The following is a 19,622-nucleotide window of genomic DNA, read 5'->3' as shown; positions in this document are numbered from 1 at the left end:
TTATTTCTAATTTTTCATTTCGGTTGTCATATTTTTAAAATCCTAGAGCTTCTTCATGTTCTCTGAGTATTCCTTTTTGAGGGCGACCTATTTTTTAATGAATGCAATATCTTCTTGAAATTTTGAGGCTTTCTTCTCCCTGCATTTCTCTTCTTCCACCAAATGCCTTTTTTCAGTTTGTCTTTTTACGTCTGTGGTTCAGGTTAGGGGCTTTTCTCAAGGGTCTGGTAACTCTGGCTGGCTGGCCGCTCCCATCGAAGAGGGAGGCACTCAGGCATATTAGAAGGCCCAAGTGCATGGGTAGGCCATATTGACTTGTGGGCACCACTGACCGGGTGATCAGGTGAAGACTGAGATAAGAGCGTCAGGAGGTCTTTTCTCTGGGGCTATCAAGGTCAGTTTCTCTGGAGAGGAATCCTCTAGTCTCCTGGCCCTAGAAGGCTCACCCCTGGCCACTGGTTCTGAATGCTGGTTAGAAGAAAGGAGCTGATGTGATAGTCACTTCCTTCTCACCCTCCTCCACTCAGTGCAATGCCTCATACTCACCTGCTGTGCTTCCCTGGCCTCCCTAAGTCCCACCCTACCTGTTTCATTTTCTCTAGAAAACAAATCTCTTGCTTTCTTTGGAAGTAGGGGGAAAGAAGGAGAGTTTCCCAGCTGAACAGGTTGGGGGAGGAGAGTGCGGGTTTAACTGTTCGTTACACAAACTTACACAACTCCTTCCTGCCTTCCAAGATGGCTGGTGTTTTTAATTCCTGAGCCCTTCTGGGCTTCTGCCCCAAGAACCAGTTCGTTTCCCATTGGCATGGCCTTCTGCGGACACACTGGTTTGACTTTCTGCCATTTGCTAAACCAGTTACCACTTCTCATCTGCTTTCTATCGTCTATGATTAATGACATCTCTCACCTCTTGTCTCTCTTCTCATTTGCTTTATTCTCCCGGCTTTAAAATTTCACTGATGCAATTTTAGCAGTTTCAGGAAGGAAGAGCGGTAAACGTAGGTGTTTAACCTGCTGTGTTTAATTGGAATGAGCACAGAGACCATGAATTTGTAGTGATGTCGATTTGAATGGTTGGGTGGCTTTTACTAGCAGAATCCAGTAGTCCTGGTGGATTTGGTAAGAGAAGGACTGGCCAATTGGATTGGGGTTTCACTGGGTGGATTTGGTGGAAGCACCAAAGGGCCGGGGAGTTGAGGATTTTGCACAAAGAGTGGTTGAAACGACAGAACATACAATCTGCGTTGCAAAAGTGAAAGGAATACAGGTGTGGGAGTTGATGGTTAGAGGAGTCAATGGACTAGAGATCCCATGAAATTGGAAGAAACTTGTGAATTTTTTAACAAACGCTACTTGTTCCTACCACCATCTTCTCAGCTAGGGGCTAAGGCCCTATTCCTAACTCCATTCATGTTTCTTTGCTTTTGTCCTTCTTCCTTTTAAAAAGAAAAACTCTTTGCAGGCAGGGGCCCTTCCCTCTCTAAGGTTCCCAGGGCAGGATTGCGTATGGGGAACAAGGGTAGTGATGTCTCATCTCCCTGTTTATCCCTGGAGGAAACTGGGAGTGCTAGAGCCCTCACCTCCAGTTTTCATTTCTGAGCCATGACTGAGGTGGAATGGCTAAAGCAGGTGCTGGGAAGGCGGCCACACACAGTCTTCCCTGTAGACCCTCTCTTCCGAGCTTTGGGAAAAGCCTCCCTCCTGGCAGGGGTGTCTCGTTGCTCACCAGCTGTTCCCTCCTTACAAACCTGGCAACCTGTTTTCTACCCACACTGAGCTCCTGTGAACACCAGTAGATGCCTTGGGGGTTCTGTCTTGAAAACCCCTTATTTTACAGAAACTGAGGCCCTGAAGCATTCTCACTTCTGGCCCAGTGGTCTTTGCACCACAGCAAACTCAGTGCCCGAGAGAGCCGCATGAGAGGCAATCGAGCATAATGGTTAGGAGCAGGGGCCTCAGAGCCTGACACACGTGGGTTCAGACCCAGCTTGGCCACATGCCGGCTGCGTGGTCTCAACAAGTGATATACATAGTACCTCTGGAATCTTAGAGGTACCTCTTCCTCACCTTTAAATGTTGGTAATAGGGGCACCTGGGTGTCTCATTTGGTCAAGGGTCTGATTTTGGCTCAGGCCATGATCTCACTGCTTGTGGGTTCGAGCCCTGTGTCGGGCTCTGTGTTGACAGCTCAGAGCCTGAAGCCTGCTTCAGATTCTCTGTCTCCTTCTCTCTCTCTGTCCCTACCCCCCTCTCAAAAATAAACATTAAAAAAAATTTAAATGTGGGTAATAAACGTACCCTGAACAGTTGCAAAGATGATGATAATACATATTAAGTACAGAGTGTGGCATGTAGTAAGTGCTGTCTTTCTCTGCTTCTCTCCCTCAAGTCTCTCCACCCAAACACCCCACAGCTGCCACCTGTCAGGAGAGCTAAAGTGACATTGATGAAGGATTGACTCTTTCATTCGCAAGGCCTGGGTCAGCTCTCCTATTTTCCCCAAACCCAGTCTGCTGAGGGAAAGTTTAAGGGTGGGACCACTACGGTCCCTTGAACCTGTGTTTTTCAACTAGTGCGGGGTTCCAGCAGCTGTTGACAGATTATATCAGAGCAGCCCACTTTGAGGAAGGTTCCTCTTCACGTTTCCTGGATCCTCTCGCCCCCTCATTTGGGGCGAGGGTTCCTAAGCCTTGGATTTCCCCTGTCTCTTTGACCATCTCTCCGAACATTCTCTCCCATGGGGAATGGAGCCCATCACAAGGCTTTAGCTGTACCCTGACTCTTGAATCTGCTTTCTGTTCTAGCAGTTCATCAGCACTTTGGGCTGACCTCCTCATTCCTCTATCCTTTCCTACCCACGCCACCCTTATTCAAATGTGGATCACTTCTTGCCTGGTTTACAGCAACGCCCTGTTAATTCTGCAATCCTGTGCCATATACTGGTCTTCTGAGCGTGACTTTCATCACATTATTCCATGCCACAGAGTCTTTCAATGGCCTCCTGTTTTCTGCAGGATAAAATCCAGATCCTTGGGCCTAGGTGGCACTCAAGCCTCCCCATAATCATGCAGCCCTGCCCACCCTGCCTTTGCTCCCATATCATCTTTGCAGACCTCCCTCCAGCCAGCCTGGCGCCTTCACTGACCTTCCATACTCTTTTCCCATGTTAGCTCATGGCAGCCCCCTGTCCCCGAATGCCTCTCCCCACCCCCAACCCCACTTTCGCCAATCCCATTTCTCCTGCCCACTTTCAAGATTCAGCCCCAGTCCCACTACACATCTTCCCCAGCCTTCAGCCTCCACCCATCTCCTCTTTTCCTCAATAGCCCTTGGGGGCCGCATCCAGCCTGCCCTGGGCTGTGACTGTTGCAGGTGCATCTGTGTCCTCCCAGCAGACAGGGGGACTTTCTCAGTCCCCAGCACCCTGTCGTGAACACAGTTGGTGCTCACTTCAAACAACTGCTTTCTGTGTATTGAGCACTCAGCCTGCGGGGCACAGGATGACACTTGTTTAACAAAATGCTTCCTCAACATAACCCCTTTTTCCCAGCTCTAGGAGAGGACTTTGGAAATCAGGATGGGTCTGAAAAGCCTCTGGGGGTTGGGATGCAAAAAGATAAACCATTTCACCTCCACCTCTCTCTCTCTCTCTCTCAGGCTCCCTCCCCCTCGGTCTCCAGGGTCACCTGCGGCGGTTTCCTGCCCCGGCTGCCCTCATCTCCCTGCTGAACATTCCCCACGTCCTCCCTGTGGTCGTGGTGGTCGCAGCCAGGTCCCACTTCAGCCCTGTCATTCTCTAGTCCTGCTGGCTGTTCTCTTAACCCTGATGTTAATGTTTTTGTCTTTCATCTCATCTCCCCCTTCTTCATGTTAGCTAATGATTATTCAGGGACTTAACCCGCTGTCCCTGTCCCAAATCTGTAAGTTCTCTTAGGGGCAAGGGTCATGAGAGTGATCTCATGGTCATGTGACTGCTGCCTATATGTCACCCCCCTCTGCTGTCCTGGTCCTAACACTCTCAAAGTTAGTTGTGTGCCCTGCCTCTGGCTCACTTGAACGGAGACCTGAGTGGAAAGGTACGCCTCTCATCTTTGCCTTGCGTGGGCAGTGGCCACGAGTTTCCACCTGCTCACCACTAACTTTCCTGCTGTTGCTACTGACTTTCTCCCTGGGCCCTCACTTGCCCTTGTCTGTACAGTGAAGGCTGGGACTGGGCTGCAGGACTCGGGCCATAGGCCTGTTATGGGGGTTGGGATTCTCGCTGGTCAGTTCCAGATGGAGTACACAGGCTGAGTAGGGAATAACTCCTGCTTTGCTCACAGATTTTATCCTGATGGCTGACTCGAAACCACTCTTCTCCCTTGATGGGGACCCGGTGGCTGCCGAAGCCTTGCTCCGGGATGTGTTTGGGATTGTGGTGGATGAGGTCATTCGGAAAGGGACCAGTGCTTCAGAGAAGGTGGGTCCTTTCCCCCTCCTCCTGCCGCGCACCACACCTGGCTCAGAAATGTCCTCCTCCCACCAGGCTTCTCCCCAGAATTCATCACTGTCTCACTGGGTGCCTCAGGGATTCTATCCTGGGTCACACCGTCTTTACCCTGGTTCATGAGTTGCTTTGGAAATATTTCTAACTCGTTTTCAGTGCAAGTTGAGATGTGGCTCGGGCAGCCAGTCGCTGGAGTGTCCACGGGCCCCCAGAATCCCCTGCTTCTCTTGCTAGGTCTGCGAGTGGAAGGAACCAGAGGAGCTGAAGCGGCTTCTGGATCTGGAGTTGCGCAGCCAGGGCGAGGCACCAGAGCAGATCCTGGCGCGGTGCCGGGCGGTGATCCGCTATAGCGTGAAGACCTGTGGGTCCTGGGTCGTGGCGGGAGGAGTGGCCGGAGTTCGCCCCAGCAACTCCACTCTGAGCTCCCCGCCCCCCTTGTCCAGGTCACCCGCACTTCTTCAACCAGCTCTTCTCAGGGTTGGATCCCCACTCTCTGGCCGGGCGCGTTATCACTGAGAGCCTCAACACCAGCCAGTGAGTCTTCCCAAGGCCGCTTCCCCGACCCTCCAAAGGATTGGGTTTCGGGGAGACATAGCCCTGGGGGAAGGAGGAGAATGGTTTTGCTCCCCACCCCCTGCCCCCTGTTTTCTGGCATCTCTACTGGCAGTTTTTCTCCTTGTACCCTTTGGGCTCCCTTTCTCCCAGCTTTCGCATGCCTCCTGACCCCAGTTTTTCCTCTTTCTTGCTTCTCTGGCTCTTTGTCACCAGCTCATTCCTCCCTTTGGACCTTTCCTCACTCAGTGTCTCCACCTCCTTTTTCTACTCCTCTGAGAGTCTGACCTGGCCAGCCCTCCCTCCTCTTTTCCCTTCTCATCCCTCCCTCTCCTGGCAGGTACACTTATGAAATTGCCCCGGTGTTCGTACTCATGGAAGAAGAGGTGCTGAAGAAACTCCGGGCCCTGGTGGGCTGGAGCTCTGGGGATGGGGTCTTCTGCCCTGGTATGTGAGAAGGAGGAAGCTTCTCTCTGGCCTTTTTGAGGGTTCCTCCTCTCCCACTATTCTCATGCTCTGTGCAGGGAGGGGTGACTCCTCCTTGTTTCCTCTCCAGCTGGGCTTGGGCCAGACCAGAGAGAAGCTGCCCAGTCCTCTGTATCCTCATGTTTGCCAAACAGTCCATGGGATCAGCACTCCAGTGCCTGCTCTGGGGAGGGGAGGCACCGTCCCGGGTCAGCCCAGGACGTGGAGGGGAGTAGTCAGGGGGATCTGCGGATCCTGGGGCTGTTCTGTGTTGTCAGCAGGCCATTTGCAGAGCCCTGGGAGCCAGTGTCTCGTGCTTCTTTGATCAGTTCTCCTGGGTGGAGAGGTCAGGGGCAGCAAGCTCCAGTTTTGACCCACTGCTCCTCCCTCGTGCCACTCTCCCCGTGACAGGTGGCTCCATCTCCAACATGTATGCCATGAACCTGGCCCGCTATCAGCGCTACCCGGATTGCAAGCAGAGGGGCCTCCGGGGACTGCCACCCCTGGCGCTCTTCACATCAAAGGAGGTGGGAAGAGGTTCAGACCTACCCTGGGCCTCCTGATTCTAATCTTCAGCCAGCTGAGTCAGCCTGCCCAGACCCATCTCTTCTGGGGCCAGCCTGCCCCCAGGCAGAGGTGCTCCCTTCCAATCAAGGGGCTGAGTAAAGGCTTCCGTTCACCTTGCCTTCTGTCTGAAGGTAGCGAAGGGACAGTGAGTGCAGCGGACATAGTCTACACCCTTTCTACTCAGAGTGTGGTCTGTGGACCAGCAGAATCAGGATCACCTGGGAGCTTGTCCGAAATGCCGGATCTCAGGCCCCAGCCCAGACATACTGAATCTGAATCTGCATTGGAACCAGACACCCTGGTGATCTGTGGGCACAGGAACGTTTGAGAAGCCCCAGCCTACGGGGTCTCATCTACTGGGGCTCGCACATTTACCAGTCTCTCCCTTCCCCATCCTCCCTGCCCTCTTGCCCCCAGCCTAATCCGCCCTCTGCCTTTCTCCACAGTGTCATTACTCCATTAAGAAGGGAGCTGCTTTTCTGGGACTTGGCACCGACAGTGTCTGGATAGTCAAGACAGATGAGAGGTGAAGGTCCTTCCGTTCACATGGCTCAGACCAAGCGTGGCACAGTGTACCTTCCTGCTGCCAGAAGTTCTGGGCTCAGGCCCATGCCCCAAGTGGGCTTTTCTCCCCGCTGTTCCTACAGAATTGCCACTTCTGTCTACCAGTGTCTCTAGCCCTGTCCCCTGAGATCCTCTCACTCCCCTTAGGGAAAGATCAACATTGTGGCCTCTGCATAGTGAACCCCACATTACCCTGTTCTCAACAGGTCTGCCTCCTAGCTGAGAAAACCCAATACTTCTTTACCCACTCAGTTTTCTTTTCCAGAGGGAAAATGATGCCTGAAGATCTGGAGAGGCAGATCAGTCTGGCTGAGGCTGAGGTGAGTGAGTAAGGGGCGCTGGGACAGTGGAGCAGAACCCCTTGGTCTTTTCTTGGAAGCTTCTCTGGGCTCTCCCTACTGAAGGCACTGTTCTTTCCTCTTCTTCTTCTTTTTTTTTTTAAATTTTTTTTAACATTTATTTATTTTTGAGACAGAGAGAGACAGAGCATGAACAGGGGAGGGGCAGAGAGAGAGGGAGACACAGAATCTGAAACGGGCTCCAGGCTCTGAGCTGTCAGCACAGAGCCCGATGCGGGGCTCGAACTTACGGACCGTGAGATCATGACCTGAGCCGAAGTCAGACGCTTAACCGACCAAGCCACCCAGGCACCCCTGTTCTTTCCTCTTCTTGACCTCGGTGCCCATCTCCCCCATGGGCTAAAGTGATCAGTAGGGGTGAGGACACTCTGTGCTGCTCTCAGGGACTTTGCCGAGACCCATAGGCAGGACTGGACCCGAAGAGACAGGAGCAGGCCTGAGTCACTGAGTGGAGTTTCCAGGGTGGCACCAGAAGGAAGATGCTGGGGACCTAAGTGCAGCGTGGAAGGTTTCTGTGAGCTGGGAGGCTCTGTGCAGGGAGAAGCCCAGGAAGCTGTGGCGGCCAGCGGTGAGGCTTGTGCCAGCTCTGAGCAGTGGGAAATGTGGAGGCCCCAGCACTCCCCGCTGACTGGGGGCCCGTGTGAATCACTGCAGCCACCTTGGAGGGCATTTTGGCACTTTCTATAAAAAAAAATTTTTTTTTTTCTATTTGGAGGGGTTTTTAATTTTGTTTTTGTTGGTTTTCTATTCTAATAACTACGTAGTGATATCATTTTGTGATCGAGTTTCCTTAAGAAATAATGACGTTGAGTATCTTTTAAAGTGCTTCTTGGGGCGCCTGGGTGGCTCAGTCGGTTAAGCGGCCGACTTCGGCTCAGGTCACAATCTCGCGGTCCGTGAGTTCGAGCCCTGCGTCGGGCTCTGGGCTGACAGCTCAGAGCCTGGAGCCTGTTTCAGATTCTGTGTCTCCCTCTCTCTGACCCTGCCCTGTTCATGCTCTGTCTCTCTCTGTCTCATTAAAAAAAAAAATTAAAAAAAAAAAATAAAGTGCTTCTTTGCTCTCTTTATAGCTTCTTGGTAAGTTGAGCATTCAAACGCTTTGCCCATGCATGGACATACATATATTTTTTTTTAATTGAGTATAGGTGACACACAATGTTCCACTCGTTTTAAGTGTACGATGCAGTGATTTGACGAGTTTGTGTTAGGCTGTACTCACAAGTGTAGCTACCATCTGTCACCGTAACAACACTATTACAGTGTCATTGACTAGATTCCCTATGCTCTGCCTTGTGGCACTGTCTCTACAAATTTTGTTATACTTTATTTTTTATTAAAAATTTTTTTTAATTTAAAAATATTTTTAAAAAAGAGAGAGAGACACACACACACGAATGTGAGTGGGGGAAGGGCAGAGAGCGAGGGAGACACAGAATCTGCAACCGGCTCCACGGGCTGAGCTGTCAGCACAGAGCCTGACGCAAGGCTTGAACTCAAGGATGGTGAGATCATGATCTGACTCGAAGTCAGACGCTTAACTGACTGAGCCACCCAGGCACCCCTGCAATTCAATGGTTTTTAACAGAGTTGTGCAACATTCACTACAATAGATGTTAGCACATTCTCATCACCCTAAAAAGAAACCTTGCCCCCTTTAGCCATCAATCCCGTTTTCCCCAAACCTCCTACTAGGCAACTCTAAGCTCCTCTGTGTCTCTGTGAATTTGCCTATTCTGGATTTCTCGTGGAAATGGACTTACACTATGCACGGTCTTTTGTGATGAACTTCTTTTACTTGGCACCCCGTCTTCAAGGTTCATCCTTGTTGTGGCGTGTGTCGGTACTTCATTCTTTTGATTGCTGGATAATATTCCATTGTATGGAATAGACCACATTTCGCTTATCTGCTCATCAGTTGATGGACACTTGGGTTGTTTCCACTTTTTGGCTATTACGAGTAATCCTGCTCCGAACATTTGTGTACAAGTTTTTGCATGAACATACGTTTACATTTCTCTCGGTTATGTACCGGGAGCAGAATTGCTGAGTCATACAGTAACTCTGTATTTAACTTTTGAGGAGCCTCCAGACTGTTTTTCAAAGTGGCTACACCAGTTTTTCAAAGTGGCTACACCAGCTGTCCTACCAGCAGGGTGTGAGTGTTCCAGTTTCTCCACATCCTCAACAACACTTGTTATTTCTCTCTTTTTTTGCCTCATTTGTTTAAATTTAAGTATAATTAACAGCGTTATATTACTGTGAGGTGTACAACGTAGTGATTCAACAATTGTATACATTACTCAGTGCTTACAACAATAAGTGCAGTCACCATCTGTCACCATGCATTATTACAATATTGTTGACTGTATTGCCTATGCTGTGTTTTCATCTCCATGACTTCTTTATTTTATTACTGGAAGTTTGTACCTCTGAATCCCCTTTATCTATTTCACCCATGTCTCCACCCACCTTCCTTCTGGCCGCCACCAGTTTGTTTTCTGTATTTAAGAGTCCCTTTCTTTTCTCTTCTTTGCTTTGCTTTTCTTTTTTCTCTTTTCTTTATTTAAAAAAAATTTTTTTTTATGTTTTATTTATTTTTGAGGTAGAGAGAGACAGAGTATGAGCAGGGGAGGGGCACACAGAGAGACAGGGAGACACAGAACCTGAAGCAGGCTCCAGGCTCTCAGGTGTCAGCACAGAGTCTGATGCGGGGCTCGAACTTGTCAAACTGCGAGATCATGACCTGAGCCGAAGTCAGATGCTCAACCAACTGAGCCACCCAGGCGCCCCTTTCTTTTCTTTTTTCTTTTCTTTTCTTTTCTTTTCTTTTCTTTTCTTCTCTTCTCTTCTCTTCTCTTCTCTTCTCTTCTCTTCTCTTCTCTTCTCTTTCTTTTCTCTTCTCTTCTCTTCTTTTCTTTCTTTTGGTTTTTTTTTTTTTAGATCCCACATATAAATGAAATCGTATGGTATTTGTCTTTTCTATCTGACTTATTTCACTTAGCATTGTACCTTCTACATCCATCCCCATTGTTGCTAATGGCAAGATCTCTATGTATCTTTTTGATTCTAGCCTTTCTGAGAGGTATGAGTGGTATCTCATTGTGGTTTTTATTTGCATTTACCTGATGATTTATGATGTTAAGCATCTTTTCATGTGTCTGTTGGCCATCTGCTTGTCTTCTTTGAAAAAAATGTCTATTCAGGTCCTCTGCCCAAATGTAATTTAATTATTATTATTATTATTATTATTATTATTATTATTTTGTTTATTTAGAGAGAGAGAGAGCGCGCAAGTGCAGTGGTGGGGGAAAGGGCAGAGGCAGAGGGAGAAAGAGGATCCTAAGCAGGCTCCTTGCTTAGTGCAGAACCCGATGTGGGGCTTGATCCCACGGCCCTGGGATCATGACCCGAATGGAAATCTCAAGAGTTGAACACTCAACTGACTGAGCTGCCCAGGCACCCCTATGATTTCATTTCTAAGTACTCTCTACACCCAATGTGGGGCTTGAACTTACAACCCCTAGATCAAGAATTGCATGCTCTACTGACTTAGCCAGCCAGGTGCCCCCACTGCCCATTAAAAAAAAAAAAGTTCTTTTTAATGTTTATTATTATTATTATTTTTTTGAGAGAGAGAAAGCATGTGCAGGGGAGAGGCAGAGAGAGAGAGAGAGAGAGAGAGAGAGAGAAAGAGAGAAAGAGAGAATCCCAAGCAAGCTCTGAGCTGACAGCAGTGAGCCCAACGTAGGGCTCAAACCCACAACCCACGAGATAATGACCTAAGCTGAAGTCAGACACTCCACTGACTGAGCTACCCAGGCACCCCTGCCCATTATTTAATTGGTTTATTTGTGTGTTTGTTTTTTATTTTTTACTTTTTCTTTTTGATTTTAGTGGGTGTGAAGTGTTATCTCCCTGTGGTTTTGATTTGCATTTCCCTGATGACTAATGATGTTGAGCATTTTGCCACATACTTATTGGCCATTTGTAGAACTTCTTTGGAGAAGTGTCTATTTGTATGCTTTGCTCAGTTTTTAATTAGGTTGTCTTTTGTTTTTCAGTTGTAAGCGTTCTTCATCTGTTCTAGATAGAAGTCCCTTATCAGATATGTGACTTGCAAATAGCTTCTTCCATCTTGTGGGTTATCTTGCCACCTCCTTGATGGTGTCCTTTGAAGCCAGAAGTTTTAGATTTTGATGGGGTCCAATTTATCTAATTTTTCTTTGGTTGCTTGTGCTTTTGGTGTCATGTATACAAAAGCTTTGTCTAACCCAAGCTCATGAAGAGTTATTCCTATATTTTCATCTAGGAGTTATAAATTTGTTTTTATTTTTATTTTTGGCATGCCCACCTGAGTTTTACATTTTTTAAGATTTTAAAAATACTTTTTAAATGTTTATTTATTTTTGAAAAAGAGGAAGACAGAGAGAGCAAGTGGGGGAGGGGCGGAGAGAGAGGGAGACCCAGAATTTGAAGTGGGCTCCAGGCTCAGAGCTGTCAGCACAGTGTCCGACGCGGGACTCAAACTCAGGAACGGTGAGATGATGACCTGAACCGAAGATGGACGCTTAACTGACGGAGCGATCCAGGCGCCTCAAGTTTTGTGTTTTTTTTGTTTTTTTTTTTTTAAGTAAGTTCTACACCCAATGTGGGGCTTGAACTCATGACCTTGAGATCAAGAGATGCGTGCGCTACTGGCTGAGCCAGCCAGGCACCCCAGGAGTTTTATATTTTTAACTTTTACATTTAGTTCTATAATTTATTATGAGTTAATTTTTATGTATGACAACAATTTCTTTTGCATGTGGATATCCAGTTGTCCCAGCATCATTTGTTGAAAAGAATATTTTTTCCCCAACTCAGTATCTTGACATCCTTGATGAAAATCAGTTGACCTTAGTAAATGTGAGGTGGTATTTCCAGATTCTCAGTTCTGTTCCATTGATCTGCACGTCTATACTATAGACCACATTGCCTTGACTGACGTGGCTTTGTAGTAAGTTTTGAAATGAAGATGGGTGAGCCCTCCAACTTTGTTCTTTTTCCAGATGGTTTTGGCTATTCTGGGTCCCTTAAATTTCCACATGCATTTTAGGATCAGCTGGTCAATTTCTGCTAAGAAGCCAACTGGGATTTTGATAGGGATTATGTTCAATTAGTAGATCTATGAACATGGGATATCTTTCCATTTAGATATTCTTTGGTTTCTTTCAACAATGCTTTGTAGTTTTCAGAGTATATGTTTTGTACTACTTTTTAAAATTTATTCCTAAGTATTTTTTCCTCTTAGTGTTATAAGTGAAATTGCTTTCTTAATTTTATTTTTGGATTGTTCATTGAAAATATATAAAAATACAGATGACTTTTTAATATTGATCTTATACCCTGAAAACTTGCTGAATTCATTTATTAATAGTTTTTTTTAGTGGATTCCTTAGGACTTTCTAGATACAGTATTATGTTATTTGTAAGTAGAGATAGTTTTGCTTTTTTCCCTTCTAATCTGGATGCTTTTTATTTTATTTTCTTACCTAATTGCCCTGCTAGACCCTCAGTATAATGTTGAATAGAAGTGGGGAGAGTGGACATCCTTGTCTTGTTCCTGATCATGGGGGGAAGGCTTTCAGTCTTTTAGCATTGAGTACGATGTTAGCTGGGGTTTTTTTGTAGTTGCCCTCTAGTAGGTTGAGAACATTCCTGTCACCTTCTAGTTTGTTGAGTAGTTTTATCAAGCAGGAGTGTTGGATTTTGCTGAATGTTTTTCTGTGTCTATTGAGATGTATTTTTTTCCTTTATTTTGTTGATACTTGTATTACATTAATTGGTTTTTTGGGTGCTACTCTGAGCTTGCACTCCTGGGACAAATCAATTTTGTCATAATGTATAATTTTTTATAGGTTGCTGATTTTTTTAATGTTTTTAAATTTATTTTTGGGAGAGAGAGAGTGCGTGGGAGGGGCAGAGAGAGAGGGAGACCGAGGATCCAAAGCAGGCTCCGTGCTGATGGCAGAGAGCCTCACGTGAGGCTCGAACTCATGAACTGCAAGATCATGATCCGACCTGAAATCAAGAGTCAGATGCCTAACTGACTGAACCACCCAGGTGCCCCTTATACATTGCTGATTTTGATTAGCTAGCGTTTTGTAGGTCTTGTGTCTATATTCAAAGAGATATCACCTGTGGTTTTCTTGTGATGTTTTATCTGGTTTTGGTAACAGGATGAATTCAGAAGTGTTCCTCTTCTGTTTTTTGGACTTTTTGTGAAGAACTGGTATCAGTTCTTTTTCAGATGTTTTATAGAATTCATCAGTGAAGCCATATAGGCCTGGGCTTTTCTTGGTGGTATTTTTTTAAAATAGAAATTCAGGGGCGCCTAGATGGCTCAATCAGTTGAGTGTCCAACTTCGGCTCAAGTCGTGATCTCGCGGTCTGTGAGTTTGAGCCCCGCGTCGGGCTCTGTGCTGACAGCTCAGAGCCTGGAGCCTGCTTTGGATTCTGTGTCTCCCTCTCTCTCTGCCTCTTCCCTGCTCATGCTCTGTCTCTCAAAAATGAATAAACGTTAAAAAAAATATTTTTTTTAAATAGAAATTCAAGGGGCGCCTGGGTGGCTCAGTCGGTTAAGCGTCCGACTTCGGCTCAGGTCATGATCTCGCGGTCTGTGAGTTCGAGCCCCGCATCGGGCTCTGTGCTGACAGCTCAGAGCCTGGAGCCCGTTTCAGATTCTGTGTCTCCCTCTCTCTCTGCCCCTCCCCTATTCATGCTCTGTCTCTCTCTGTCTCAAAAATAAATAAACATTAAAAAAAAATTTTTTAAATAGAAATTCAATTTCTTCACAAACTTTTGTAGTGTTAGAATTTTATAAATACCATTTTGATCTTCCAGTAAGACATTAATTTTTTCTGAAAGCATATGAGCTTTGGAAATAGACCAGCAGATAGACCTAGGATTGAATTCCATCTCTGGAGCTTCAGCTTGGGGGTAAATTTCTTAACAGCTCTGGATCTCGGTGTCCTCACTTGGATATTAAGGAAGACAGTAACATTTTGTAAGGTTGAAAGGGCCCAGGTCAGGCATTGCAATAAGAGTTTCTTTTTTTTTTTTTTTTTTTGCAATAAGAGTTTCGAGATGACCTCGTCACCAGGCTCTGGGTAGCTTTTTTTTTTTTTTTCTCTTAATGTTTATTTATTTTTGAGAGAGAGAGAGAGAGAGAGAGAGAGAGAGGGAGAGAGAGAGAGAGAGAGAGCACAAGCAGGGGAGGGGCAGAGAGAAAGAGAAGGAGTCACAAAATCCAAAGCAGGCTCCAGGTTCCGAGCTGTCAGCACAGAGCCCGACATGGGGCTTGAACTCACAAGCTGTGAGATCATGACCTGAGCCAAAACTGGACACTTAACTGACTGAGCCACCCAGGCGCCCCAATTTTTAAAAATGTTTTTATTTATTTATTTTGAGAGAGAGAGTGTGTGGGGAAGGGGCAGAGAGAGAGGGAGAGAGAACCCCAAGCAGGCTCCACACTGTCAGCACAGAGCCAGACAAGGGGCTCCATCTCACAAACCAGGAGATCACGACCTGAGCCCGTATCAAGGGTTGGATGCTTGACCGACTGAGCCACCCAGGTGCCCCTCTGGAAGCTTTTGCGATACCTTCACAGCCTCTTTCCCCCCCTGTTTTTCTGCCACAGGGCGCTGTGCCATTCCTGGTTAGTGCTACCTCTGGCACTACTGTGCTGGGGGCCTTTGACCCCCTGGAGGCAATTGCTGATGTGTGCCAGCGTCACAGGCTGTGGCTCCACGTGGATGTGAGTGAGACTGAGGCCTGAGGGTGGGGTGGGCCGAGCCAAGGCCAAGGCCCATGTTATTCCTTTTGCTCCACAGGCTGCCTGGGGTGGGAGCGTCCTGTTGTCACAGACACATAGACATCTCCTGGATGGGATCCAGAGGTGCATACGGCCACCTACCTCCTGAATCCCACCGTTCAAATCCTTGCTCCAGAAACTAGTCCTGGACTAGGGAGCTTCCGATGGGAGTGAGGGAAGGGGGTTGGGGGAAGGGGGATTGGAGAGCAGACTGCTGGGCTGACATGAGACTAAAGCCCCTTTACCGGAGATGTGGAAGAGTGGGGGGAGCGGCGGGGGTGGGGGGGCTCTGGTTGGGCAGCTTGAGGAGGAGCCGGCTGATCCGGCTTTGCTGTGCCCACCCCAGGGCTGACTCCGTGGCCTGGAATCCCCACAAACTCCTCGCGGCAGGCCTGCAGTGCTCAGCTCTTCTTCTCCGCGATACCTCGGTGGGTCTGCCCTGCCCCTGTCCTCACCCTACCTCTCACCCTGGACCTCTGTCTTCCTCCCTGTCCCAAGTCAGAGAGGGTCGTGACCTTGCTGTGTCCTTCTCACTGTCCTGTCTGAAGCTGAGTAGCTTCGACCACCGAATCCCCTGCAGTGCTTCCCCACCCCCGCCCCCACTGCGGCGCATCTTCATGCAAAGGAAAATGTGTCCAGCTTGAGGTTGTAATTGAAGGGCTCCTGGGCCGAGTTTGGGGAGAACTCCGGGTGTTGGGAGAACACCCGGAGAAAGGGGCCTGAGTCAGCTGGCAGCCATCTCAGGAGTTCTGCCTGGTGCCAGGGACAGAAGGGTTGGGCTGAGCTAAGAAGCCCCCCTGTGCGGCTCCAGAGGGAGCCTTGGTGGGGAGGGTGGGGTCTGACAGTCCTCTCCCCTGCTCTCCCCACCGACAGAACCTGCTCAGGCGCTGCCACGGCTCCCAGGCCAGCTACCTCTTCCAGCAGGACAAGTTCTACGATGTGGCTCTGGACACCGGAGACAAGGTGGTGCAGTGCGGCCGCCGTGTGGACTGTCTGAAGCTGTGGCTCATGTGGAAGGCGCAGGGCGGGCAGGGGCTGGAATGGCGTGTGGACCGGGCCTTTGCCCTTGCCTGGTAGGAGTGGTGGCGGTCTGGGTTCCTCTCTCCCGGGGTCCCTGTCCAGTCCTGTCCTGTCCCACCCCCGCTCCCACGCCTTCACCCCTGCACCTCACATTTTTCTTGCCCTCAGGGTCTCTTGGCCCATTCTCTGGGTCTCTTCTGTTCCTGTATCTCTGCTTTTTTCCTCCTCCATTTGTGATTTCTTCCTCTCTGTTTCCAGGTACCTGGTGGAGGAATTGAAAAAGCGAGAAGGATTTGAGTTGGTTATAGAGGTATGACCAAGTCTGCTCTTTGGCATCCCTCTGCCCCTCCCCCCCCGCCCTCCCCCTCCCCCCCAGTCTGTCCCACACAAAAAGCCCTGATGCAGAAGAGGGGCAGTGAGAGGGGATCATCACCCCTTCCACAGCCCACACCTTCTCCTCCCTCATTCCTCCCAGCCTGAGTTTGTCAACGTGTGTTTCTGGTTCGTGCCCCCCAGCCTGCGGGGGAAGCAGGAGAACCCAGATTACAGTGAAAGGCTGGCTAAGGTAGGTTCTCTCTTTTCTGGCTCTGGTTAGCCCAGTTGAGGGAATGGTGACGCATCTGGTGTGTGTCTGCCCCCTGCTGGCTGTGAATGGCATAGCAGGTCCCTTTGCTAGTTTGCTCCTGAGGTGGGGACGTGAACTGTAAAAGGGCACCAGCTTGTCCTCATTTCTGTGGGGGTGGGGATGGGGAATAAGGTATGTTTTTGGAAGGCAAAAGGAAGACAGAGAGAGATGTTCTGGGAGAAGTCACCAGTGTGCGGTACGTAGTCTGTGGGAGGTCTGCTGGGTGCTCAGGCCCAGGACAGACACTTGAGGCCTTATTCACTGATGCTGGGGGCAGAACAACTCTATAAGGCCAGTCCAGACAGGCCTCCTAGAGGAAAGGAGATATGTCGTGTCCTGGTCCCTAAGGATAGGTTGGTACTAGATGCTGCAGATGGTCTGAAAGGACAAGAATGTTCTTGCCTTTGAGGAGTTATTTCGAAAATTAGAGTTACCTATTTGAAACCAATATGTTTGATGCAATCTTGTAAATTACACAGTAGATCACAAGGTACAGATCACAACCATTCCGGGAATTCAGAGAGAGGAGAAGAAGGTGTTAAAGACGATGAAGGCTAGATGTTGGACTAAAGCAGTGTTGGGAGTCAGGGAACAATCAGGATTTGGCAGAAAATGGCCTGTGTGACAACTTGGAGATAGGTAAGGTAGGAAATGATACAGAAGCTAGAGAAGACCAAGCAGGTTGGATGCAGTGGAAGAGGTGAACTGGGGCCAAGGTCAGGAGCTGAGCAGTGAGGACTCCCTCTGGAAGGTGGTTGAGTGAGAGGGAAAGACATCTCGGGGAGCCTGACCTGAGGCTGTAGCTGGAAGTTCCCTTCACCCCTTCCACAGGTGGCCCCAGTACTCAAGGAGCGCATGGTGAAGGAGGGCTCCATGATGATTGGCTACCAGCCCCATGGGACCCGGTGCAACTTCTTCCGTATGGTTGTGGCCAACCCTGCACTGACCCGGGCCGATATGGACTTCCTTCTCAATGAGCTGGAACGGCTAGGCCAGGACCTCTGAGCCTCCTCCTTGCTGCTGGCCTCGACACCCCCCCTCACCCTCACTGTCTGTGTGTATTCCCTTCCTGTGTTATCAAGAGCAGAGTGATCTTAACAATGTTTATATGTGTTGACCCACTGACTCTTCTATGAAATATTTGCTGTTGGGATGCCTGGGTGGCTCAGTCAGTTAAGCATCTGACTCTTGATTTTGGCTCAGGTCATGACCTCATGGTTTATGAGTTTGAGCCCCGCACTGGGCTCCACGTGGACAGTGCGGAGCCTTCTTGGGATTCTCTCTCTCCCTCTCTCTCTCTGCCCCTCCCCTGCTCATGCTCTTTCTCTCAAAATAAATAAACAAACAAACAAAAAAATATATATATATATATGTATTAGGAGACTATTTAAACTACAGTACATCCACATGATGGAATGTTACGCTGTCGCTAAAATTATGTTTACAAACGATTTTTATTGATATGAGAAAAAATGATTTTAATTTAATGTTATATTGAAAAAGCTGGATACAGGACTTTATATGTAGTGATAGCTGAGCTATGTTCAAACACACATAGGGAAAAAACTGATAAAATAAAATATGCCAAATGTTAATAGTTTTCCCTGGGATGGGATTATAGGTAATTTATAATTAAATTCTTTATACCTTTTGTGCTCCCCCCTTTTATTATATAATGAATATGCATTACTTTTATAATAGGGAAATAATAAAGTTAAAACTTCAACTATATTTTTGGTATGTTTTGAAGTTTGTTACTTTTCAACCAGATAATAGAGAATGGGAATTTTTTTTCTAAAGGCAGGTGTAAGAGGGGCGCCTGGGTGGCTCAGTTGGCTAAGCGTCCAACTTCAGCTCAGGTCATGATCTCACAGTTAGTGGGTTTGAGCCCTTCGTCGGGCTCTGTGCTGACAGCTCAGAGCCTGGAGCCTGCTTCAGATTCTGTGTCTCCCTCTCTCTCTGCCCCTCCCCTGCTCATGCTCTGTCTCTCTCTGTCTCAAAAATAAAATGAAAACATTAAAAAAAAATTTTTTTTTTTAAAAAGAAAAGAAAAAGAAAAGAAGAGCCCAGCAACAAAACATCCATCTCACACTTACAATCCTGGACTACTGTTGATTTTCAGTCACTTTTCGGGAAAGAGACAATTAGCTACATAAGTTGTTTTGTTTTTGTTGTCCAAGGTTTATTGAAGATCTCACAGCCCAGCAGAAAGATTCAAAGGGCTCCACGTGGCGTTTTTTGTTTTTTGTTTTTTTAATTTTTTTTTTTAACGTTTATTTATTTTTGAGACAGAGAGAGACAGAGCATGAACGGGGGAGGGGCAGAGAGAGAGGGAGACACAGAATCGGAAGCAGGCTCCAGGCTCTGAGCCATCAGCCCAGAGCCCGACGCGGGGCTCGAACTCACGGACCCTGAGATCGTGACCTGAGCTGAAGTCGGACGCCTAACCGACTGAGCCACCCATGCGCCCCTCCACGTGGTGTTTTGAAACACATCCCAACCATAGGCCAAGTGACCTGCAGGTCGGACAGACTGGCAAAGTGCAAGGGTTTCAATATTTCCTTGGTGTGAGGATCTACCTCCGTGCTCTCCTGATCTGGGGCTGAGACTTCAGGACCATAATTTTCTCTCTTTTCTCTCAACAGCTTGACAGAGAGCCCTCTCACCGGGCCTCTCTGAATGTGCTCCGTCTGATGCGTGACAGCCTGCTCTCTTGTTGCAGAGCTCTTGCTGGGAATAGTGGCCATCTCCTTGCACACGCGGTTGCCGGTGCAGACGTAGCTACCCGTGTCGTACTTCTCCGTGACGACCTGGGCTGCCTTCTTCACAGCTTTGGTGCCAACGCGGCCCATGTTGGCAGGTTGGGTAAAAGAGGAAACAGCGCTACCCAAATTATTAAAAAAAATTTTTTTTAACATTTATTTATTTTTGAGACAGAGCATGAACAGGGGAGGGGCAGAGAGAGAGGGAGAAACAGAATCTGAAACAGGCTCCAGGCTCTGAGCTGTCAGCACAGAGCCCGATGCAGGGCTCGAACTCACGGACCGTGAGATCATGACCTGAGCCGAAGTCGGACGCTTAACCAACCGAGCCACCCAGGCGCCCCAGCGCTACCCAAATTATTAAGGACGA

General features: G+C 48.2%; 2 protein-coding genes across 2 annotated transcripts; one reads left to right on the top strand and one right to left on the bottom strand.

The window, feature by feature from the left end:
• The first annotated feature begins 4,276 nt into the window (after positions 1-4,276).
• On the top strand, positions 4,277-17,687 carry CSAD (cysteine sulfinic acid decarboxylase). Its single transcript, XM_047066063.1, has 14 exons — positions 4,277-4,459; positions 4,721-4,847; positions 4,930-5,020; positions 5,379-5,485; positions 5,915-6,030; positions 6,517-6,596; positions 6,900-6,954; positions 14,672-14,788; positions 14,865-14,929; positions 15,192-15,273; positions 15,719-15,918; positions 16,124-16,175; positions 16,341-16,430; positions 17,322-17,687. The coding sequence occupies exons 1-14, from the start codon at positions 4,334-4,336 to the stop codon at positions 17,493-17,495; spliced, it is 1,482 nt and encodes a 493-aa protein (XP_046922019.1). The 5' UTR covers positions 4,277-4,333; the 3' UTR covers positions 17,496-17,687.
• Positions 17,688-18,595: 908 nt separating this feature from the next.
• LOC124501913 (40S ribosomal protein S17-like) lies at positions 18,596-19,342 on the bottom strand. The gene is made up of 2 exons (XM_047066360.1): positions 18,967-19,342; positions 18,596-18,615 (listed from the first exon to the last, which is right to left on the bottom strand). Exons 1-2 carry the CDS (start codon positions 19,340-19,342, stop codon positions 18,596-18,598), a joined length of 396 nt encoding a protein of 131 aa, XP_046922316.1.
• Between the last annotated feature and the right edge of the window lie 280 nt (positions 19,343-19,622).

Source organism: Lynx rufus, unplaced genomic scaffold (assembly GCF_022079265.1).
Source record: "Lynx rufus isolate CCGP_SWC_20201006 ecotype Redwood Valley unplaced genomic scaffold, mLynRuf1.p SCAF_7, whole genome shotgun sequence".
Classification (NCBI taxonomy): domain Eukaryota; kingdom Metazoa; phylum Chordata; class Mammalia; order Carnivora; family Felidae; genus Lynx; species Lynx rufus.
This window is presented reverse-complemented; position numbering and strand designations above follow the sequence as displayed.